Source organism: Acomys minous (genome assembly GCF_964271855.1).
Source record: "Acomys minous genome assembly, chromosome: 12".
NCBI lineage: Eukaryota > Metazoa > Chordata > Mammalia > Rodentia > Muridae > Acomys > Acomys minous.
In genome coordinates, this window is record NC_140493.1 from 86,714,697 (window position 1) to 86,739,971 (window position 25,275).

Genomic DNA, 25,275 nt, shown 5'->3' on the forward strand with positions numbered 1-25,275 from the left:
GAATCCTCCCTAAAGATGGAAGCTAATATTTCTTTCTTTTGTTTTGGTTTGTGGAGACTGGGTTTCTCTGTGTAGCCCTGGCTGTCCTGGACTCACTTTGTAGACCAGGCTGGGCTCGAACTCACATCAATCCGCCTGTGTCTGCCTCCTGAGTGCTGGGATTAAAGGCGTGCGCCACCGTGCTAGGCAAAAGCTTGCCTTTCAACCCTCATGAATGTACCTAGCACACAAGGATGTAAAGTCTTTCCTTTGACTTTATGACAGTACACAAGTAATATACATCCATCAATCATTATCTTTCTTTCTTTAAACAGGGGTTTTCTCTGTGTAGCCTTGGCTGTCCTGGACTTCCCTTGTAGACCAGACTGGCCTAGAACTCACAGCGATCCACCTGCCTCTGCTTCCCTGAGTGATGGGATCAGTTATTCTATTTCAAATTTAGGATTTTAATTAATCATCACCCAGGGTAGCAACATGTGTTAGACATAAAACCTAAACTTGGGTGGCAACAATCACTTACAGTTCTCCATCAGCCATGTACTCAACATTCAACAATGCAGGGTACTATGTCACTACGAGATTTAGTGACTTAACACATTTTCAACTCACGACAGTTTCAATTGATGACATTATATGGAACCCCACCATGATAAAAACCCATTTCATGTTCTTTGCTCATGACTGCACTGCTGTGTCATCATGAGCAAGGCTGTTAGAAGGGTTACATACCTGCTCCGCCTTCTGTCTCGACTCCGCGATCGTTTATGGTCCCGAGACCTGCTGCATCTCCGGTCAGAAGTTCGGCTTGAGTGTCTACTCCGGGAACGACTTCTCTTTCTCCTTTCTCTGTCACGAGCTCTCTCTTTCTCTCTTTCTTCTTCTTCTCTTCGTCTTTTCCTTTCCCGTTCTTCCCTTTCTCGCTCCCGTTCTTTTTCTCTTTCCTCTCTTTCCTGCTTCTCTTTTTTGAGACGTTCATCCCGGTCAGGTTCCTCTGTTCTTTTTCTTAACTTTTCCTAAGGAAATCAAGTTGTGTTTTTTGGTTTGTTGTAGTACTGGGACCAGCCAGAAAGCCTCAAGAACCCTTGGCAAGTGATCCATCAGTAAGCTCTCGCCCCAGCTCAAGGTGGACTTTTATATAACTTCAGCCTTTAAGACATTCTCAAGCAATTTACAGACTAAGTTGTTTATGGAATCTCATATCCTCAGGGGGAATGAAGAAATGTTGGCATCATATGTATGTATAAAACACCATTATTTGAGTACTTCTTTAGGTAAAGTCTCAAATTCTGGTATTTGAAAATGAAGGAAATAAAATACTTTGATATTTTCTCAGGAATCATCACTGTTTGTTTTCTTTACATTTTGTTCTGGGGATCAACCCAGAGTGGTGGGCGTGCTGAACAAGCAGGCTAACAGCTATACTGACACATCACTGCTTTAAAGAAATAAAAACATCAACAAAATGCCACCCATGTTTCTGTCATCGTTTGACCAATTTTTAGCTATATAAAATACAGCATTTCAGTGGCAAACTATTACTATTGTTAGAAATTACAGCTTTTTGAGACAGGCAGGGTTTCTTTGTTATACAGAGCCCTACCTGTCCTAGACTCACTTTGTAGACCAGACTGGCCTCGAACTCAGAGTTCGAGGGAGAAACTTACTTTTAATTCTTCCACAGTTGCTTTAATTTTGGCATAGCCCATGTGTTGTTTTCCCATCAAATGGTCATCTACTCGGGACTGGGCATCTCCTACTATCAAAAAGGCTCCACACACTTCACAAACTTCCATTTGTTTTTCTTGGGCAGCAAAACTTTCAATTGTCTGAAATGAGAAGTCAGTTGCTATAAGAGTATCTGAGGAAGAGAATAAACAAACTCCAAAAGGAATTTAACACCTATTTTCCATTTCTCCAGACATAACTGAATATCAACTGCTCAGGTTTTAGAAAAGAAAGGCTGGAAAAGAGCCACCAAACCTGCCTTTTCCAGAAATAAGGGCAGAGCAAATGCTCACCTGACCTAACTGCTCAACAGCAAATCACCCTGGAAAAGATATGCTTAGAAAGCTACTTTAGCCTAACTTGCTTTCATACAGGCTCGATGACTCAATCATTAAGAACCTAACCTGCTGGTGAGCACTGTGAGCTTGCAGCACTGCAGGTTAGCAGCAGGAGCAGAACAGCCCATCGCCAGGACTGAAAGGACACTTTAAGACTTTGTCCATTTTAAGCTAAGGTAAATAGAAGTACCGGACAATTTAACAAAAAAGAAGATATAATTCAGGCTCAAATGAGCATTTATAGTTTAAGGCAAGGCTCAGCAAGAGAGTCACCAAAATTTTGTTTTAATAGTTTTACTAAGGAGCTGGCAGATGGCTCAGCAGGTATGGGATGACAAGAAAAGTTCACATGGAAGGAGAGAACTAATAATGGCTTTGAGTTGTCCTCTGTTCTCAACACACAGGCTGTGACAGGACCACACAAAGACACCACATAAATAAATGTAAAAAATAAAGAATACGGTCTGTTTGCAGTGAGATAACAATGGTGATTATTTCTATCCACAGTTCTTCCTCCACAAGGCAAGCCACAGAAACTTTAATCTTCCTTCACATTTGAGACTTGGGGTAGACTATCAAGAAATTCATTGACCTGTATGTTTGATCACAAGGTCCTTTTTTGTTTTTTGAGACAGGGTTTCTCTGTGTAGTCCTGGCTCTACTGGACTCGCTTTGTAGACCAGGTTGACCTTGAACTCACAGTGATTCACCTGCCTCTGCCTTCCAAATGCTGGGATTAAAGGCGTGCGCCACCATGCCCGGCTTACAAGGTCCCTATTTTAAAGGGCTTCTGCACAGCAGACAGAGTAAAGGATGCTGCAGGGAGGTCACAAAAAGATCTGGACAGGCAGGCTGCTGGGTTCCCCCACTTGGTCTATTGCATTGTATCATATTCTTTTTATCTAATCACATTTCTACCCAGTAGTCCATGTTTGCATTATGCTTATTATAGAAAAGTCTCCAATATGACCCAGAAAAGGGCCTGAGAGCTTCCAGATACCTGAATACATGGAGGCTCCTAGAAGGTGGTGAACCTGAAGAGGAGATGGAAGCTTCGCAACCCTTCTCCCATACCTATGCATCTCTTCTTCATCTGCATCCTTTGTAATATCCTTTATAATAAGCTGGTAAACGTGTTTCAGAGATCTGTGAGGTACGGGAGCAAATTAATTGAACCCGAGGTGAGGGTTTGTGAAAGCTCTGAATTTTTAACGTTAGTCAGAAGCACAGGTAAAACCTGGGGCATGACTGACATCTGACATACATGTGCCTGGGATTATGTGTGCGTCTAAGATAGGAAGAAGGACTAAGGGAGGAGGAGAAGCAAACAAGGAAGGACAGAGCAAACACAAGCTTTAGGATTGAGCTCCCAACTATGGAATCTAATCCTATGTCCAGATAGCCTGCACTAAACTGTAGACACTTGGCTACTGAAAAACATTCCTTGCTTGGTACTGGAGGGAAATCGCTAGCTGGGGAAATAGCTCAGAGGTAGAGTGCTTACCTGACAGACACAGTCCCCTAGGCTTGGTTTTCAGCACTGTGCGTGTTGGGGGTGGGGGCAGACAGAGGGGGTACACCAGACCCTGCTAACTTTGAGGATTTTGCTCTACATCTTCATAATGTAAGGCAGAACACAATAGCCTTGTAACCTGCCAACCCAACACACATGGCCTTTTAAGAAAACGCTTGCTTGATCAAGACTGAATTTAGGATAACAAAAAACAGTATTCAAAGATTCTCCAACAAGAGCAGATTCTAAGTAGTTCATAATTACCAGGCTTCTTGACAACTTAGAAGGGTAAAACTCACCGAGGTGGTAGATCTTAGCAATTCTCTCTCTTCTTTTAACTGTTCAACCAGCTTCATCATTCCCTGGGCTTCTTCTACCTTTCCTTCAGATCCTAACTCTTCAATCTAAGACAGAAAAAAACAAAGTCAAGACTCCCCCTCAATTAAGCTAAGATTTTACAGCTACCATGCTCCATTAGCATTTAGTGAATGTCTTTTTACTTGCTAGTATTTAGCCCTCATGATTTCTTTTAAATAGCTTAGATGACGTGGACTTTAAGTTCACAAAGATTAAATATGGACACATGTATATAACCGCAAAAAAAAAATCATTACCAGTTAGATCTGTTCCTTCCCCACCCTAAAAGCTTTCTTCCTGATCATTTTAACACTTCCGTCAACCTTAATCCTATACATAACTGGCAGGCAATCAATCAATAATCTCCTTTCAGTATAGATTAGACTGCACTTTCCAAATTTTACATAAATGGTATTACAATGTGCCTTCTATTCCTTCCTTAGTCTAGCTTCTTTCGCTCAGATGGTTTAAACATTTATCCATATTACTGCAAATAGTAAGTTCCTTTACATTGTGGAGTATTGTTTCACTATACATAATTTAATTTTAGTTTTAAGACAGTATTCTGTCTCTGTAGCTTTGGCTGGACTGCAATTCACCATGCAGCCAAAACTGACCTTGAACTCAAGGCACTCCTCCTGCCTTAGTCTTGAGATCATGAGCCTCACAGCTGGCTTGCTCCAGCACTTGCTGATTAACATTTGAACTGGTGCAAGTATTGGGTTTTACTGGGGTGGAGATATGAGTAACTTCAAATAAAACTGTGAACAGCGGTGTAAAAGCTGTACAGACAGACTTTATTTGAGTAAAGGAACAGTTCATAATATAGTTTTAACCTTTTAAGAAGCAAATTAAATACACACATACAGAGAACAGATTAAACTTTCTTTTTTTGGGACAAGGTTTCTCAGTGTTATTTTGGCTGTCCTGGACTCACTTTGTAGATCAAGCTGGCCTTGAACTTGCAGCGATGCTCCTGCCTCTGCCTCTCTAAGTGCTGGGATTATGGGCGTGCACCACCATGCCCCACCAGATTAAAATCATCTAGAGTACCTGTGCCTGAATCATTTTACACATCCACCAGCAATGTCTGATAATTCTAAAGAGACCAAATCCTTCACAACACTCAAGTACTTTATATACTTATTTTTTTCTGTTTGATATTAGCTTTGAGACAGGGTCTCTCTGTACAGCCTTGGCTGTCCTTAAGTTCACAGAGATCCACCTGCCTCTGCCACAATACCTTTCTATTTATTCTTTTTAATGAAAGTCATTCAAATACTGTTAGATATCTCCCTGTGTATCTTTCAGGTCTACTTTCTAGTCTTACCAATCATGTGTCAGTCTTGCTTGTGTTCTAAGACAGGCTCATGACCCACTATCTCCACCATCTCCCACATGCTCCAATTATTGTCTCACACTTCTGTTAGCAACTCTCACCTGCTGTAGAAGCACATCAATTTTGTCTGTCAGAACCTGAATTTTTTCTTCATTTTTGCCTGTTGGACCAGCAGCCTATTAAGAACAGTAAAATGTGTTAATGCTACCGTTGATAAGTAAAATACCAAAGAAAACAGTTCATACTGTTGAGCCCAGGGATAGAGTTAGTGGTGATATGTGCTAGGCCTTGGGTTTGGTTCCAACATTGCTCCCTAAAGTAATAAAACACTCAAATTCTCATGGATAGATAGATATTTCTCTTTTCACCTTTTTTAAAAAAAGAAACAAAACACCAGGGGTCTTTCTATGTAGCCCAGTGGCCTTGAACTCAAGATCCTTCTGTCTTAACCTCTCAAGTGCTAAGAATAGAGAGCAATTAAAGAGAGGACAGGAGGGATGGAGGGAGATTGAGAGTCACGGTACATGTCTACAATCGCTTGGAAAGTGGAAGCAGGAGATCAAGATTTCATCCCACCACTCTTGGAAAGTGAAGGCAAAGAAGCAGGCAGATCTCTGAGTTCAAGGCCAACTTGGTCTAGAAAGTGAGTTCCAGGGCTACATAGAGAAATTGTCTCAAAAACAAAATGCTGGGCACAGTGGCATACCCTTGCAACCCCAGCACCCAGGGAGGCAGAGGCAGGAGGGTCTGTGAGTTTGAGGTCAATCTGATCTACAAAGCAAGTCCAGGACAGCCAAGGCTACATAGAGAAACTTTGTCTCAAAAAACAAAAAGACTTCAAGGCCATCCTCAGCTACAAGTTCAAGACCAGTCTCTACCACAGGAGACATAGTCTCAGTGAAGCAAAGTGTTTAAGAACTGAATGCTAATCCAATTGTCTTGGATTTGTGGTAGCCAATTACACACATAGTTGCTGATACTTGAAGAGAAAAATCCTCAACTGAGAGTGGTGATGTGTGCCTGTCATACTAGTACTTAAGTTGAACCAAGGGGGCTGAAGAGACAGCTCAGAGGTTAAGAACATAGGCTGCTCTTCCGAAGGTCCAGAGTTCAATTCCCAGCAACCACATGATGGGTGCCCTCTTCTCGAATGCAGGTGTACAAAATAAATAAATAAATCCTTCTTTTTCAAGACAGGGTCCCTTTGTGTAGCCTTGGCTGTCCTGGACTTGCTTTGTAGACCAGCTGGCCTTGAACTCACAACCATCTGCCTGCCTCTGCCTCCCAACTGCTGGGATGAAAGGTGTGCGTCACCACTAAATAAATAAATCTTTAAAACAGAAATTGAGGCGAGAGTATCACTGAGTTCCAGGCCAGCCACGGTTACATAGCAAGACCCGTTTCAAAAAAAAAGAAAAACTATTATTCATAAAACCAATGTTAATTTACTAATGAAAATTGTCTAAGAACTACAAAGCCCAGAAAATGGGAAAGAAGAGACTGAGGCTAATCTGCGTCAGGCACGCATCATCTATACAAGATCCAAGGCCTGTATGTCCATTTCTGAGCACTTCCATGAGCTCTGACTCAAACAGCTAACACCTGCTGGGCACCTAACCATGTGCTAACCACTGGTCACAAAATATGACTTGTCCAATAGTTAACTTTATTATTTCCAAGGCATGAGACAAAGGTTAGCAATTTTCAGAAATTGGAAGATTTTTGGATTCATGCCCAGATAGCCTGATTTGCAACTGCAAGCTCATGTCACTTCTCACCTCCTCCTTAATGTCTCCACTTGAGTATTTGGAAGGCATTTCAAATTTGACGTTTCTAAGATAGAAACTGTACGAGCAGAATTTCCTCTAGTTCCTAGCTACATTAAATTCTGTTAGTTACCTGGCTACTCAAACCAGGAACCGTTCAGGTAAAATGGATTTCTCCCCTCCCTGCTCACCCAAATCCTCACCCTGCAACCATTGTCACCCAGCCCACAATCATTCCACAAGCCCCCAGATGACTTGCTGCCTCCACTGTACACCCTTCAGGCCATTTTCCATTCTCTATTCAGAGTGAGCCTTTAAAATCTATACTGCAGTTCTTTTCACACCTTCACTCTGGCTCAGCTGTGGCTGTTTGAAGAAATAATCTCTTCCTCCTTTGTCTTTAAGCTTACTGAACCTTGTCTCCCCACCACCATGCGGCTTCCTCTGCTTCCTTTGGAGTCTGCTAGCTAGATCCTTGCTTGCTTTCCAAGGCCACTGTTAGAACTGTCTTTTTAGTCATGTTCTCCTTGGAACAGCAATTCCCTTAGACAATCTGGGCCCTTTGCTTATCCCTTCTCATCATGGAAGGGGGATGAGTCACTGGGTCAGGGCTAGTTCCTAGAAGACCACCTGCCCTGGCGTTCCTAGGATTAACAAAACGGAAAGCACACCACCAGAACAAACAAAGAGGGGAAGGAAGATGCTTCCCTATACAAGTAACAGAGAGAAAGATGCTTCTTACATTTTATATGATTATAAAGGACAAAGTAACAAATGAAAGCTAAGTTTTAAAAAATATGAGATACCTGGGTCTCCAGAGAACAAGAGCCCTTTACAAAGACTAAGTTCATTTCATACTTACCCCAGAGGACTGCTGATTTTGTGATAATGCCAAACGAGCATGACCTCGTCTAATTCTACGCTCTACCTCAGCAAGTAAACTCTGTAAGTATCTCAAAAAATCTCTCTCATAGCCGACTTTCATAAACCGAGAACTCTTCTCATACCTGATAAAATGAAAATAAATAAAGCTTTGAATATTACAAGTCATATATTCTCTACCACTCCAGCTCAAAGACTGATGCATAAACAAACCATTACAAAAAATTTCCGGCTCTTACCTTATCCTATCAAAGGGAAAAGCATTACATACTGCATTACTATTCGTTATTAATCAGTTTGTTGTTTATTTGATCTGGTAGTACTATGTATAGAACCCAGGGCTTTAACATATATTAGCAAAGTGCTCTATAACTGAGCTATATTCCATAACCCTGGTTTTTTGACAAATGGCCTAAACTGACCTTGAACTTGGATCATCCTGTTTCAATTTCCCAAAGAGCTGGTTTTATAGGCCCACACTACCAGGCCCAGGTAAAAACACAAGCTTCAGACACAGGTTTAAGCACTACTTTGAATCTGTGACCCAGAACCCAGGACAAATTGTCATTTATAAAACATGGGCCAGGACCAGTGAGATGGTTCAGCAGGTAAAGATACTTACTGCTAGGCCTGACAACCTGAGTTTGATCCCAGCAACCCACATACCAGGAGAGAACTAATGCCTAGAAGCTGTCTGTCCTCTTAGCTCCACAAGTGTGCCATGTCTCAGGTGCATGCAAGCCTAAAGTAAGGCATAAAAACTAACTAAAATTAAAATGTAATTTAAAAATAGCTATACTCTGAAAAGGAAGGGGGAAAATAAAGGTTGAGCAGTGGTAGTACGCGTCTTTAATCACAGTGCTTGGGAGGCAGGGGCAAACATAACTTTGAGCTCAAGGCCAGCCTGGTTTACAGGGTGAATTCCAGGACAGGCAGGGCTACACAGACAAACGTTGTCTCAAAAAACAAAACAACAACAACAACAGCCGGGCAATGGTGGCACAGGCTTATAACCTCAGCAGTCAGGGAGGCAGAGGCAGGCACATCTCTGTATGAGAGAGACAGGCAGAGACAGACAGGCAGGCAGACAAACAAATGGCTCAGCAATTAAGAGCACTGTCTGCTCTTCAGAGGTCCTGAATCCAATTCCCAGTAACCTCATGGGAGTTCATAACCATCTATAATGGGATCTGATGCCCTCTTCTGGCATGCAGGTGTACACACAAATAGAGCATTCATATATGTAAACAAAATCTTAAGGAAAAAAAAAAAGCTGGGCATGGTGGTATATACTCTAATTATAACGCTACAGACAGGTAGATATCTGAGTTTGAGGCCAGCCTGGCTTACATAGTGAGTTCCAGACCAGCTAGGCTACATAGTAAGACACCTCATATAATAAATAAATTTTTAATAAATAATAAACCAGACTTGGTGGCTCATGTCTTTAATCCCAGCACTGGGAAGGCATAGGTAGGTGGGTATCTGTGAAATCAAGGCCAGCCTGGTCTACAAAGTGGTTCCAGGATAGTCAAGAGCTACATGTGAGATTTTACCTAGATAGATAGATAGATAGATAGATAGATGTAAGTGAAGGAAGTTGAGCATGGTGGCAAACACCTGTAATACCAGCACTCAGGGGAGGCAAAGGCAAGTGGCTCTCTGTGAGTTCAAGGGTAGCCTTGTCTATAAAGTCAGGACAGCCAAGGATACGCAGAGAAACCCTGTCTGAAAAAGCCATGAACAAGCAAATAAATATAGATGAAGCTGGAAGCTAGGCTCCCTAGAACCCATGTAAAAAGCTGTGCAGACATTGTAGTCATTTATACTCCTGGTGCTTGAGAAAGGGGGATTCCTGGAGCAAGCTGGCAGGTAGAACAGTCAGAATTAGCCAACAGGAGACATTGTCTCAATAAATAAAATGGAAAGTGATCAAGAAAGACAGGCTCCACATCCCCACCCCATGTTCAAGTGACCCACCCCCCTACCCCATGGGAGCTGAAGAGCGAGCTCAATGGGTTAAACTGTGTATTGCATCTGTATGGGGGCCTGAGGTTGGATCCATATAAGCCAGGTACAGCAGTACGGGTTTCTAACCCCAGAATTCTAATAGTGAGATTGAAAGGAAACACAGAAAAATCCCAAAAGCTTTTGGGCCAGTTAGCCTTTCACAAGAAGTATTGAAACAAGAGACCACCCCCCACCCACCCCGCCGCCGCCCCTTTTTGGTTTTGGAGACAGGTTTTTTTTGTTGTTGTTTTGTTTTTTGTTTTTTGTGTGTGCAGCCATGGCTGTCCTGGAACTCATACAGAGCCTCCTGCCTTGGCTTCCCCGAGTTCTGGGATTATAGGTGTGCGCCACTGCACCCAGCAAGAGAGCCTATCTGACACACAAGGTTACAAAACAATTATAAAATAAAATCTAAAAGGGAAAACAGAGAAGTAAACATAAAATAATAATGTTAAGCATATAATATACATTCACATGGCAGCTAATTTCATTAATGAAGCTATTAAATCTTACCATGCCAAGCCAGTGCCTAGACTTATATGAAACATTATTTCATATTAGTTCTAATTATTTCTTCAATACTTGTCTTTTAAATAACTAGGAGGAGGGGAATAACAAAAAAAAGGACAACTCACTGTTTTCTTAGATTTTCATCATGAATTTTTTCACATGGACCTGAGAGAGAGAAAAGAAGGTGCATCAATTACTTACAACATTAATACCCCTTTCCAAGCCATAAAAGATATGTTTGGCTTTTTTCTTTCTTTCTTTTTAAGATTTATTTATTATTTTGTGTACAACGTTCTGTCTGCATGTATATCTGTAGGCCAGAAGAGGGCATCATATCATGTTATAGATGGTTGTGAGCCACCATGTGGTTGCTGGGAATTGAACTCTTGATCTCCAGAAGAGCAGTCAGTACTCTTAACCTCTGAGCCATCTCTCCAGCCCGCCTTTTTCTTTCTTAAACAGTATCTTACCACATAGCCAAAGCTAGTTATGAATCCTCCTACCTCAGCTTCCCTGACAACTGCACCATGTTTTTTCCTCTTTCTCTTTTAAAAAATGTTGCAGGTCCCTGAGCATTTTCACTCATGTGGCCTGCAGTCAACCTGAACAGTGTATCCCTCTAGTAAGTATCACTTTATTCAGAATAAAGTTATGCTGCTACTTCTTAGGAGTGGGGTCAGGAACAACATGGGACACCTGAGGCTGTAGGTCAATGGTAGAGCACTGGCTTTAACATGTACAATGCTCCAGGTTTGATTCCTACTATCTCTGTGAAACAATACAGCTGCATGGCAATATGGCAGCCCTTGAAAAATAATAAAATATAAGCTGTGCGTGGTGGTGCACGCCTTTAATCCCATACTCGCAAGGCAGAGGCAGGTATATCTCTGTGAGTTTGAGGCCAGCCTGATCTACAAAACGAGTTCAGGACAGCCAAGGCTACAGAGAAACCCTGTCTCAAAAAACAAAATGATAATAACAATGATGATGATGATGATGAAGAAGAAAAGGACACATTCTATCATTGAGTAGACTGCAGATACCAGAATGCATCCCGCCGAATCATGAAATATCGTGAAAATTGATCTCTTTAGCCTTCAAGGTCAAAAGGGGAACAAGGAACAACAGTGATAAGATAGGACACTGCTCCTTACTGCCACCACACAAAACGTGGATGCTATGGACCACTGCTGTAAACCAGTACTGACATTACCTTCAAATACTTAGAGTTATGCCCCATTTCTTAACCCCCAGTGTGAGCATTTTTTACTTTTTCAGCTTTGTCTTCTGCAATTATACTCCATTATTTCAGAATTTTCTGCTTAAAAAAAAAAAAAACTTTTTAAAAAGATTTATTTATACATATGAGCCTTCTATTTGCATGTATGCCTGCACGACAGAAAAGGGCACCAGATGCCATTATAGATGGTTGAGTCACCATGTGGTTGCTGGAAATTGAACTCAGGACCTCTGGAAGAGCAACCAAAGAGCTATCTTTCTAGCTCTTTTGCTTGCTTATTTGCTTGGGTATTTGTTTTTGGTTTTTTGTTTGTTTGTTTTAAGACAAGGTTTCTCTGTGTTGTTGCCTTGGCTGTTCTAGACTCTCTGTAGACCAGGCTACCCTTGAACTCACAGAGAGCTCCCTTCCTCTGCCTTTCCAAGTACTGGGATTACACCTGGCTTCCTTTTATTTTTAATCTTATACATCAAAAATCTAGGTTATAGCTAGGCACGGTGGCACACACCTGTAATCCCAGCACTGTGTCCTACACAGTCCTATGCTCGTTGTTCTCAAATTCACCATAGTGTGCCAGGGAAGGTACAGATCCTATTTTGTCGTGCCTCTCACTTGATGGACTTACCAATGTAAAGACTGACATTTAGCACTGCATTAAAAAATGTTACTTCAAAGGAAAAAGAGAAAATGTATTTCTTGGGGCTAGAGAGGTAGCTCAGTGAAGAGCACTTATTGGCTGCTTCTAAAAGCTTTACTTTTAACAAGTTCAGCGTAACTACAATCTATTCTTTCTAATGTCCACAGAGCACTTATCTGAAGATACTAAAGGTAGGTAAGATGTCTAAACAATTTCAAACCACTTTCCCCTGTACTTCCCATCAGGCCTCTTCCCTTGCCCATTTTGTTATCCAAGTTAAAGGTATTCTCCAACTGTCTGCTTGGTTAGTATTACCTGACAGGCAAGTTGCTTTTTAAAGACTTTTTGTGTACATACACGTACGTGTACACACACACACACACACACACACACACACCCCTGGCCGGAAGAGGGCATGGGATCCCCTAGAACTGGAGTCACATATGATTGCGAGCTACCGTGTTGGGTGTTAGGAACTGAACCAGGTCCTCAGCAAGAGCCCTAAAACCGTGAGCTATCTCTCTAGCCTTGACAACTAATTTTAAAAGGATAATTCCAAATTCTGATGGGAAATTAGATGGATGGGCAAGCTCTGTCAGCAAGGGCCTTTACCAAAGGAAACCAAGAACTAATTTTTTTGAAGGCATTCTCAGAGGGCCAGGATGCAGACAGATCACTTCTCTGAAGTCTTCAACTGCTCCTCTATAACTGGGGGAAAATAGCTAGTTATACCCTTCTAGATCATTTTAACCCCAGTACTCAGGAGGCAGAGGCAGGCAGCTTGAGTTCAAGGCCAGCCTTGTCTACAAAGTGAGTCCAGGACAGCCAATGCTACACAGAAACCCTGTCTTGAAAAACAAACAAACAAACAAACAAATGAAACAAAACCAAAAAATCCCACAACTTTTTAATAATCTTGTTTTTGCTCAGAATTGCCCAGTGCTGTGCTTAAATTTTCAAGATTCAGACTCTTCCAGCCATAATATGCTCTGACATCAGGAATATAAGAGAGCTCATAATTCAGTCAGAAGGCCTCTTTGGTCAATTATTCCAAAAATAATCCTTTATCTTCCTGGGGCACTGGGATAGAAAAGTCAGCACCAATAAATGTGCAATACCTAAACTGGCGGCTCTTTATCGGGAGCTATGTAGACAGCAGAGGACATTTGTCAACGTCTGGTGACGAGTGTGTTAGGTTGTGTTGTTATAGTAGTATGTGCTACTGAAGTTCCAGGTCCGGGACAGGACTGCTGCAATATCCTCAAATATAAGAGAGGCCCTGAAAACTGCTTCAAAATGCTAACAGTGTCAAGGCTGAAAAATCTCTCAACTGAAAATCTTGTGCATTTTTAGACATAGGACTCAGCCCGGGCTTTTATGGTACTCTGGTGACCCAAATCCCGGACTAGCCAAGATTCTAGGATCCAACCCTTACTTTCTCAGTCTCCTCTGCAGACTTCAATGCAGGTCATCTGTTGAGACTAATCTTCTGAAACTGTTTTGATACCCACATTACTGCTGATGCCACGCCTTCAACACACTTTCTATCTTAGCCAGCCATGGTTGCTTAAACCTATAATCCCAGCATTCAGGAGACAGAGGGAGGAGAACATGGGCTAGCCTGGGCTATAGTAGTGTGAGTGTATATGTGAACAATTTTCACCTTAATGTTTTACAAGTGAAGGTGTGAATACTTACTTATGCCAGTATGCTTAATCAGCCTGGCATTTAGTAACATTCAAAATTAACCAAGAAGTTACTTATTAGCAAGTTTTTAAGGGGAAAAGAATTTCAGGATTACAAAGAAAGTTTTGAATTTTGTTTGGACCACAAGGTCTTACTACATAACCTTGGCTGGCCTTCAACTCAAGCTTTCCTTGCCTCCTGCTGAGATTTTAGGCTTATACCACCATACTTGAAGACAGATTAAGTTCAAGTATGATGAAAAGGTAAACAGAAAAAAAAAATCACTTACCAAGATCAGAACGGGTGTTTGTGAACAGCTCCGCAGGACAAAAACCACAGAGATAATATTTACAAACCTGTTGAGAGAGGGGGGGGGAGGTACTTTTAAAAACCTCTTAGTTCTAAAAATTCCATTAGAAGAGTACCAAATAATACTCTTTCTTTCTTTTTGTTTGTTTGTTTGTCTTTCGAGACAGGCTTTCTCTGTACAGTCATGGTTGTCCTAGACTCACTTTGTAGGCCAGGCCGGCCTCGAACTCACAATGATCCGCCTACTTCTGCCCCCCCTCCCAGGGCTGGGATTAAAGGTGTGCACCACCATGCCCAGCTCCAAATAATATTCTTATGTCCTGATGTTTTCATCTTTTTGACAAAGTACAACTTCATCTGTTAAACTGTGACCTTTATACTCAATAAATTTTAATAAAAATGAACACAACTTATAGAAGAGTCAGTTATACTCTAGGTATGTATGTCTGCTCAGATATGATCCATTGCCCGGTAACAACATCTTGTGTTTAAGAACTGGCTGTGAGCTGGGAGGCACAGGCAGGTGGATCTCATAATAATGGAAAAAGAAATTGAGGGGCGGGGTAAGTCCCCAAGACAGGGTTTCTTTGTGTAGCCCTGGCTGTCCTCAAACTCAGAAATCTGCCTGCCTCTGCCTCCTGAGTGCTGGAATTAAAAGCATACACCACCATGTTTGGCCAAAAAACCAAAACAAAACAACCAAAACAAAAGTTATTATCTAAAAAACAAACAAACAAGCCGGGCGTGGTGGCGCACGCCTTTAATCCCAGCACTCGGGAGGCAGAGGCAGGTGGATCGCTGTGAGTTCGAGGCCAGCCTGGTCTACAAAGTGAGTCCAGGATAGCCAAGGCTACACAGAGAAACCCTGTCTCAAAAAAACCAAAAAACAAACAAACAAAACAGAAGCTGGAAAGATGGCTCAGCATTTAAGAAGATGTAGTGCTCTTGCAGAGGACCTGAGTCCAGTTTCCAGAAACCAAGTGGAGAGGCTCACAACTACCTGTAACTCCAACTCTCTTCTGGCATGAACGCATGCATACAAGTCCTATGTATATCCACATACTCACAACACCTCCCACTCACACAGTTAAAAATACTATCTTTTAAAAAAATCTTTCAAAAAAACCATTCTCGTAAATCCCTTTTTGCCATTTACATGAGTGATATTTCAGTAATATGCATGTATACAATACATAATGATTTCATTCTAACCTTTTCTTTCCCATCATAACTTTTTTTTTTTTTTTTTTTTTGAGACAAGGTTTCTCTGTATAACAGAGCATTGGCTATCATGGGCTCACTTTGTAGACCAAGCTTGCCTCAAACTCAGAGATCCACCCACCTCTGCCTCCAGAGTGCTGGGATTAAAGGCCTCTACCACCATGTCCAGCTTCCTACCCTAACTTAATTTTCTCTTCTTATGGTACTTTGGTCCTTTGTATAGTAAATTCCAAAAATCAATGTTCAAGCTTTTTAATAGACTAAACTACAGATTAGGACTTGGAACTTGTGGTCTAAATCAAAGATAACACTTATTTAAAGTAAACTATAATTACAGATCATTGTGAGCCACCACGTGGATGCTGGGAACAGAATCCAGAGCCTCTGCAAAAACAACAAGTGTTCTTAAGTGCCAAGCCATCTTTCCAGCTCTTGTGCTTTAGAAATACGTGTTTTCTCAAATTATTTCTGAACCTCCCAGTGGGATATAGTAGCACATTTCTGTAATCGCAGCACTATGAACCCAAGGCAGAAGCTCTAAGCTTAGAGCCTGTAGTAATCTGCCTCGCAAAATGACTAAAATAGCCAGTCATGGGAGCTTCTGTCTGCAACCAAGCACCTAAGATTCTAAGGCAGGGTCACTGGGACTCTGAAGCCAAGGCTAAGAAAAAAGCTTGCCCAGAAAGATGAATCCAGTGCTGGCCAGATGGCTCAGCAAGCAAAGGTGCTTGCCACCAAGACTTAAGACCTGAGCCTGACCCCAAAACCATATGGTAGAAAGAGAGCCAGCTTTCACCAGCTGCCCTATGAACTGCACATACACAGCATAGTATCTTTTCTTTTTTGGTTTTTTTGAGACAGGGTTTCTCTGTGTAGCCTTGGCTGTCCTGGACTCACTTTATAGGCCAGGCTGGCCTCGAACTCACAGCGATTCACCTGCCTCTGCCTCCCGAGTGCTGGGATTAAAGGTGTGTGCCACCACACCCCACCCAAAGCACAATTTCTTTAATCATGAAAGCTTTTTCAAAAGTCAAACAACACGAAATCAAACCAAAAAGATAAGTACATCATATAGCAGTACACCAAAACTATGCCGCTCTATCCGGAATTCTCTCCGTACACAGGCTCATCCCTATTCCCCACCATGCTGGAATAGAACCCAGAGCCTGGCATGCAGCTGGCAGGTTTTAACCCCTAGACTATACTTCCAGGCCCTAGACTGTTTCTGATTCTCCCTAGGAATTGGAAGAGTTTAAAAGCCAAACACATTAGAACATAGAAAAACTGGTAGTACATTCTTGGATGTTTCAAATAAAGTTATTAACCCCAACAATACAAATAAATCCCCATACTATTTTATTTCATTTATTGTGTGCTGTGTTCATGTATGTTTATGGGCAAATGTCTAAGAAAGTCAGAAGTGAATGTGGGGTATCTTCCTCTAACACGCCTCACTTTTGTTGGTGTGTGTAAAGGCTGTTAATACCAGCAGTCTCCTGCAGCTCTTCTCCTCCTTAGGTATTGGGACAGTGCCCTTGCTGAACTTAAGGGATTGCTGATTGGTTAGTCTACCTGGTCAGTAAGCCCCAGAAATTCACCTGTCTCTGGCTGCCCAGCACTGGGGTAACAGAAACACTATGGTGCCCAGCTGCATAATTAGTATCTTTCTCTGGGATAAAATTGTGCCAACTGCTTGAAATTTAAGATATTTATTAGCCTTTGGCATTTAAAATTAATCACTAAAAAATATAAACCCTTATCACAAATTAACCCTGTCTCGAAAAACCAGAAGAAAAAAGGAAGCTGGGCACAGTGGCACACACCTGTAATCCCAGCACTCTGGGAGGCAGATGTGGGTGGATCAATGTGAGTTCGAGGCCAGCCTGGTCTACAAAATGAGTCCAGGACAACCAAATATGAATCCTTTACTTGACATCCTATGGAATGCTCCCAGAATTTTGGTATTATAAATTACTACTGATTAGCTGGGTGTGGCGGCTCATGCCTTCTATCTCAGCATTCAGCAGGAGGATCTCTGTGAGTTCTAGGCCAGCTTCATCTACAAAGTGAGTCCAGGGCTTCTACACAGAGAAACCCTGTCTTGTAAAACCAAAAACCAAAACACAATTTACTACTAATATTGGATAGGCATTTGGCTACAAAAAGTGTGTCAAGTTCCAGGACTGGAGAGATGGCTCAGTGGTTAAGAGCACTGGCTGCTCTTCCAAACGACCTGAGTTCAATTCCCAGTAACCACATGGTGGCTCACAGCCATCTATAATGAGATCTAGTGGCCTCTTCTGGCCTGCAGGTGTACACAGTATACACAATAAACAAACAAACAAACAAACAAACCAATCAATCAATAAATCTTTTTTTAAGTGTCAAGTTCCAGCTCTCCCATCCTTCCCAGTGGTAGTGTTCACATCTGAGTAAGTGAGCTAAGTGAAGTAAGTATACACTGTACCACTACCACTGAGCTCTGCCTTCTTCAAGTTCCATTTTATAAGATGGATGCTAATGAAATCTGCACTACAGGCAAAAACTACATCCTTGTAATTTCAGCTATGTGGCTCAGGTAGATTTTGAGTCTGGGATAAGTCTGAGCAATACAGTGAGCTCCTAACTCAGCTTCCTCCCAAAACAAAACAATCAACAACATGAACAAAACCACTTAATGGTCAACCCTGATCACTTTTTATGAAGACTTCAACTGTTATACATGTATTAACTTAAAATCCAAGGACACCAGAAAGTTTTACTATAGTTTCTTGTCCATATTAATACTTTAACTCTGGCTACATGCAGCCTAGAACCAAATGGGTATTAAGAACAGTCTCATCCAATAATCCTAGCTGACCTACATTTTGAGTTCCTCCTGCCTTGGCCTTCTGAGTACTGAGATTTGAGGGTTGTGCTCTCATGCCTAGCTAATTTTTTTTTTAAGATAAAGAAATGTATAAACAGAAAAAGAAAAAGGAAAAAAGGAACTTCTCAAAGACAGTTTTGAACAGAAGGCTGTGTAAGAATCAGTCTGTTAGCTACAGCTTTGCTCCAGCTATACCATGATCATATTTTCGGGTAAGTAGTCTTTGTGTCTCTCACTGCATTCCATACTCCTTTGCAGTCACAGCCCACACATTTCTGGTTACACATTCTGAATGATAAAATGTCAACCTTTGCCGGGAGTGGTGGTGCACACATGCAATCCCAGCACTGGGGAGGCAGGGGCAGGCGGATCTCTGTGAGTTCAAGGCCAGCCTGATCTACAAAAGCCAGTGCAGGATAGCCAGAGCTATGTGTAACAGAAAGCAAAAAATAAAACTAGCAAACAAAAAAAACCCAAACAAATCAATCTTCCACAGCAGCCAGGCAGTGAACACCTCCACCGCTAAAAGCCTTCAACTGTTTTGCAATGTAATGAATCTACACCTAATTCTCACTTAATCTCACTATCACTCCCCACCCAAGAGACCCAAACAAGGGCTTCAGTTCTAACTGTACTAAAACCTTCCCAATTGCACTCATGGATAGTAACGTGTCTTCTCTCTGGCCCTCCTTCAGGCTCTTACCAATCCTCTAGGTTCCAGTATTTAAAGGCCACTTTGTATGAGAAACCCGTCCTGAGTCTCATTTAGATCAACTGAATCACTCAGAAAGGACATTCTCCACCCTGTTTAACTGCCTGTAGGCATTTAATATTTAATAGTAGGTATCATGGACTACACTAACTTTTAAGAGTTTATTTTGGTGTATGTGTTGGCATGTATATGCTACAGCATGCACCTGAAAGTCAGAGAGCAATTTGTGAGAGTTGGTTCTCTTTTCCAAATGAAGAAATGGCTCAGCAGTTAAGAGTACTTCCTGCTCCTCTGGTCAGGCAGCTCCCAATGGACGCCCAATTCCAACTCCTGAGCATTCAATGGCCTCCAACACACAGAGATCTGCCTGCCTTTGCCTCCCAGAGTGCTAGGACTACAGGCGTGCACCACCACGCCTGGCCCACTCAATCTTCTTACATTGACAGTATCTGCTAACATCCTCAAAATTTTAGAAATGTACATTTAGTTCAATTTACTTCTTAAATTGTTAGCCTTTAATGAACAGGTTATGCTTGAATTAAGTAAGGTAAGTGACAAAAGCAACTGCAGTCACACGATGTGGAAGTGCACTCCTATATGCAAGGGGATTACTTAAGGACAGCCTGAAAAACTATTTTGGTCCCAGCAAATAAACCAACTGCTTTTGACTCACTGCAAACATTGTAAAAGTCAGTTACATCATCCATAGTTAAATTCACTTTTGGAAGGAGGGTCTGAATATAAAACTCCAATGTGAACTACAAAATTCATATTATATAAAAAATATACTATCTGGTCTGCAGATGTATATGCAGGCAGAACACTGCATACATAATAAATAAATCTTTAAAAAATAAATAAAAAAATATACTAAAAGCTCCGTATTAGGCCTTGTAATTCCCTACAATCTTCTGTAATATAGCTTCTAATGGCTTCTCTGGCAATTGTAATCTTCCATGTAGACTTTAACTGAAAGGTAGCCCTGGGCAGTAGCAGGAACACCAACCAAACCTGAGACAAACTGCCTAATAGAAACTCACCAGCGACTCCCAGCACTCTGAAGGCAGAGGCAGGCAGATTGCTGAGTTCGAGGACAGCCAAGATAACACATAGAAACTGTCCTGAAAAACTAAAAACAAAACAAAATAAAAAACACCAGCAGCCAACCTGGTCTACAAAGTAAGTCCAGGAGAGCCAAGATAACAGAGAAACCCTGTCTCAAAAAACTAAAAAGAAAAAAGAAAAACCAAAACCACCAGCGATTGTAAGCAAAAGAAAGCAGAAATACGAGGCAAAGGAGTATGAATCATTGAAAGGGTTGATGTAGGGTGAAAATTATTCTCAAACTACACAGCAAAGAGCCTATAAAGCACTAACACTAGTATACTACTCAAGACTCAACAAGGTGGGTTTGTAGGTGGTTTCGGCACCCCCAAAAGCAAATTTGGGCCATCAAGATGGCTTAAAGATTAAAGACATCTGCAACTAACCCTGAACTCCCAAGATCAATCTCTAAAGCCACATGGAAAGAGAGAACCAAGTCTTTAAGAGGTTGTCTGTCCTCTGACTGGCGTGCATCCATGCACACAAGCGCATACACACAAATTTAAAATTCTAACTATAGCCAAGAATAGTTTTAACATGCTTGTAAACCCAGTATTAGGGATATAGAGATCAAGAGTTTAATCCCAGCCTTTAATCCCAGCACTCGGGAGGCAGAGGCCGGCAGATCTCTGTAAGTCTGAGGCCAGCCTGGTCTACAAAGTGAATCCAGGACAGCCAAGGCTACACAGAGAAACCCTGTCTCGAAAAACCAAAATCAAAACAAAACAAAATGTTCGTGCTTCAATTCCAGTAGGGTCCTATTCCCTCTTCTGGTGTCCACATAGTGCGCAGACACTCATATCAATAAGATAAATGGAAATGTGTGTATACAAATACACAAATATATTTTAGATAACGTACCATAGAGCTAGTGTTAACACTAAAGTAAGGTTTACTTTCTTCTCCCCCTCTGGCTTAGCAATTAAGAACACTGCCTGTTTTCCAAAGGACCAGGGTTCAACTCCCAGCATCCTCATGGCAAATCACAAGTGTCTTTAATCCCAGTTCCAAGAGATCTGAAGCACACACATTCATGCAGGCAAAATACTAAAAGCATACATTAGGGCTGGAGAGATGGCTGAGAGGCTAAGAGCGTGGCCTGCTCTTCCAAAGGTCCTGAGTTCAATTCCCAGCAACCACATGATGGCTCACAATCATCTATAATGAGATCTGGTGCCCTCTTCTGGTGTACATGCAGGCAAAATACTGTGTATATTTGATAAATAAATCTTAAAAAAAAAAAAAAGCATACATTAGCCAGGTATGGTGGCACACGCCTTTAATGCCAGCACTCAGGAGGCAGAGGCAGGTGGGTAGCAATGAGTTCCAGGCCAGCCTAGTCTACAAAGCGAATGCTCTGAAGCCAAAGGTACAGAGAATCCCTGTCTCAAAAAACCAAAAAAAGACAGGGTCTCACTATGTAGGTCGGGCTAGCCTGGAATTTAGAAGTGCTGAGACTAAAGGCACAAAAGGAATATCACTATGCATTTTCTATTTTGACTGCTAAGTATCTACAGATGGCTTTTCTCCATCTAATCCAACAATGGCAGGGAAAAAAATCTGAACACAGGCCAGAGAGGTGGCTCATTGGGTAAAGGCACCTGCTGCTAAGCCTGAGCACTAATGTCCACCCCCCCCATCTTTCCACACACACCAAATAAATTTCTAAATGTTACTTTCAAAAAATTCAGGAGCTGGAGAGATGGCTCAGAGGTTAAGACCTACTTCTCTTCCAGAGATCCTGAGTTCAATTCCCAGCAACCACATGGTGGCTCACAACTATGTACAGTGTGATCTGATGCCCTCTTCCGGCCTGCAGGTGTACAGCAGGCAGAGCACTATACATAATAAATAAAAATTTAAAAAAATTTTAATTTAGGAAGAAAAAAATTTCAAATTGGAATAAAAATGCAAAGCCATGTTGCAGTGTCAGGTGGTAGAGACTTGATGGTGAACCTTTTACACTCTCACATGCTGGATTTGTCCATCTCTTGGGGTATTTATTTATTTGTTTTTGGTTTTTGGAGACAGAGTTTCTCTGTGTATCCTTGGCTGTCCTGGACTCGGTCTGTAGACCGGGCTGGCCTCCAACTTACAGAGATCCTCCTCCTCTGCCTCCCGAGGGCAGGGATTACAGGTGAGCACCACCAAGTCCCAGCTAGAGGCGCGGTTTTTATTAGCAACCAAAAGCATAGCATCTGACTAACTTGAAGTAAGTCCAAGAGCTTCCTTCTCCATGCTTACTAAACCCTACACAGTATCTGCGCTATTTATAAAGAAAGGCCACCTGTTTTGTTCCTGGTCATGACCTCCAGCACTCACCCTTAGCCCTGCAGCAGCATCTGCCTGGAAATCTTTGAAACTAGAATACAATGCAACTTCATCATTAAAGGCATGATAACAATCACTACATAGTGTATCAATAAAAAGCATTAAAACAGTCTGAAGAGATGGCTCAGAGGTTAAGAGCACTGTCTGCTCTTCCAGAGGTCCTGAGTTCAATTCCTGGCAACCACATGGTGGCTCATAACCAACCATCTATAATGTGATATAATGCCCACTTCTGGCATACAGGTGTGCACGCAAATGGAGCACTCACATACAATAAGTAAAATCTTAAAAAAAAAAAAAAAAAGCATTGCTGAGCAGTGGTGGTGCATGCCTTTAATCCCAGCACTTGGAAGGCAGAGATAGGAGGAGCTCCGTGAGTTCAAGGCCAGCTTGGTCTACAAAGCAAGTTCAGGACAGTCAGAACTATATAGAGAAACCCTGTCTTGAAAAGCCAAAAACCAATAACTATATAAATAAATAAAAATGTAAAAAAAAAAAAAGCATTAAAACTGAAAAGAGGGCTGGAGTGATGGCTCAGAGGTTAAGAGCACTGCTTACTCTTGCAAAGGTCTCAAGCTCAATTCCAGCAACCATATGGTGGCTCACAACCATCTATAGTGAGATCTGGTATGCTCTTTTGGCATGCAGGCATATATGAAGATGAAACATTGTATACTTAAATGAATAAATCTTTAAAAAAAAAAAGGAAAGCACATCTATGGCTGAGATGACATTAAAGCCTTAATTATTACTTTCACCAATGAGAAGTCATTAACTTATCCACATATACTACCATGTACCATTATTCACAACACATGTTCAAAACTAATAGAGTAAGGAATCAATCTTTAAACCAAACCCACAAATATCCTATTTGTGTATCAGGGAAAATCCTATTTTTTCCTGACCTTTGTTGTTAATTTTTGAGACAATTTCAAGGTGTAGTTCTGTCTGACCTTGAACTCACCAAGATCCACCTGCCTCTTGCTCACCAGTATTGGGATAAAAGGTGTGTCACCAAGCCCAGCTAATTTTTCCCAACCTTTTAAAAGCTTAGACTGAAGAGCAGTGGTGTGGCGCCCCTTTAATGCTAGCCATCAGGAAAATTGAGGCAAGGGGATCACTGAGATCAAAGCCAGCCTCGCCTACAGAGTGAGTTCCAGGACAGCCAGGGCTACACAGAGAAACCTGTCTCAAAAACCAAACAAACACAAAACCTGTTTGGGGATAAAAGCACGGGCTATTCTTCCAGAGGGTTTAAGTTCCATTCCCAGCAACCACATGGTGGCTCACAACCATCTGTTATGTGATCTGATGCCCTCCTCTGGCCTGCAAGTGTACATGCAGATAGAGCACTCATATACATAAATGAATCTTAAAATAAAAAATAAAAAAATAAAAAAAAGCTAAGAGAGTCAACATAACCTAGAGTCTAGTGATAAGCAATGGGGACAATAAACATTTCAAATTCTCAGGTGGTGGTGGCGCACGCCTTTAATCTGGGCAGTGGGGAGGCAGAGGCAGGCGGCTCTCCTTGAGCTCAAGGCCAGCCTGGTCTACAAAGCGAGTCCAGGACAGCCAGGGCTACACAGAGAAACCCTGGGGGGGGGGGGGGGAATCCACAGGGGACTCATGTGTTGAAATCAATCAATTCAATACACTAATAAATATGACTAATAACCAAAACCATAATTATACCCTAAGAAGACTTTTGAAGTCAGGTATCATTTCCAGACAACTTTAGCCAAACACTTTTTGAGACAGGGTTTCTGTTTAGCCCTGGCTGTCCTGAACTCACTTTGCAGAGAACAGGTTGGCCTCCAACGCATAGTGATCTGCCCGCCTCTGCCTCAGAGTGCTGATATTACACATTTTTAACATAAAGAAATCATGTACCCCATCTTATTTCTTCTGCATCGCAAAAGAGAAAATTGTACTTTACTAAAACCTTGTGTTTTAAAGCAATACATAGAGCCAGGCATGGTGGTGCAAGCATTTAATCCCAGCTTTGGAGAGGCAGAGGCAGGCGGATCTCTGTGAGTTCGAGGCCAGCTTGGTCTATAAAGAGAGTCCAGACCAACCAAGGATACAGAGAAAACCTGTTGCAAACTAACAAAACAAACAAACAAATAAAAACAATGCATATGTAACTTTCCTAAAAAGCCTATCAGTTACCAAGAGTGGAAACGCCTGCAATCCCAGCACTCTGGAAGCTGGGCGAAGATTTCAAGTTCGAGAACCACCTGACCAACAAAGTAAAGCACTGTCTCAAGAAAAACAAAACAAAAGCGTTTGTTGAATCATTTCCTCACATTTTATTAGCAAGTGATTTAAAACTGCTGCTTGATTTTAACTGCGAAGTAAGGTCTAGTGCATCTATTTTCTGGGTAAGATCTACAACAGTGCACGCCATGCACAAAACTAGATTAAAAAATACTTGACATACAGTACAATATTTGCACGGAGCCAGCTTCAGAGAACCGTGCAACCTGGACAGTGCTACAAAAACGCCGATTAACAAGAGATCTTGAATGAGCTGCTCGGCTCCAGCCTCACCTGCGTGTGAACCTGGACTTATATACTTAACTCTTCTAAGAGGGTAAAAGGATCGATTGAGTTTTACGTGAAAAGCAAAAACCTTGACAACCGCCTACCTGGGGGACTTAAAACAACTGCCATCAAACAGTATTGGCAAATACTGTTTACGACAAACCGTTAACAAGTTACCT

At 41.7% G+C, this 25,275-nt stretch overlaps 1 protein-coding gene across 7 annotated transcripts in view; it reads right to left on the minus strand.

Annotated features, from left to right (window-relative positions):
* Positions 1–25,275, minus strand: part of LUC7L3 (LUC7 like 3 pre-mRNA splicing factor) — a 31,612-nt gene that overhangs the window by 5,564 nt on the left and 773 nt on the right. For all 7 annotated transcript variants that reach the window (XR_014772800.1, XM_084748008.1, XM_084748010.1 and 4 more), the window contains exons 2-8: positions 14,290–14,356; positions 10,566–10,605; positions 7,901–8,045; positions 5,374–5,448; positions 3,876–3,980; positions 1,665–1,826; positions 730–1,013 (exon numbers count right to left, since the gene is read on the minus strand). Coding sequence is in view for 6 of the 7 variants with exons in the window: in XM_084748008.1 (XP_084604134.1) it covers positions 730–1,013; positions 1,665–1,826; positions 3,876–3,980; positions 5,374–5,448; positions 7,901–8,045; positions 10,566–10,605; positions 14,290–14,356 (878 nt within the window). In the remaining variant the exon portion in view is untranslated. The remainder of the gene's footprint in view (positions 1–729; positions 1,014–1,664; positions 1,827–3,875; positions 3,981–5,373; positions 5,449–7,900; positions 8,046–10,565; positions 10,606–14,289; positions 14,357–25,275) is intronic.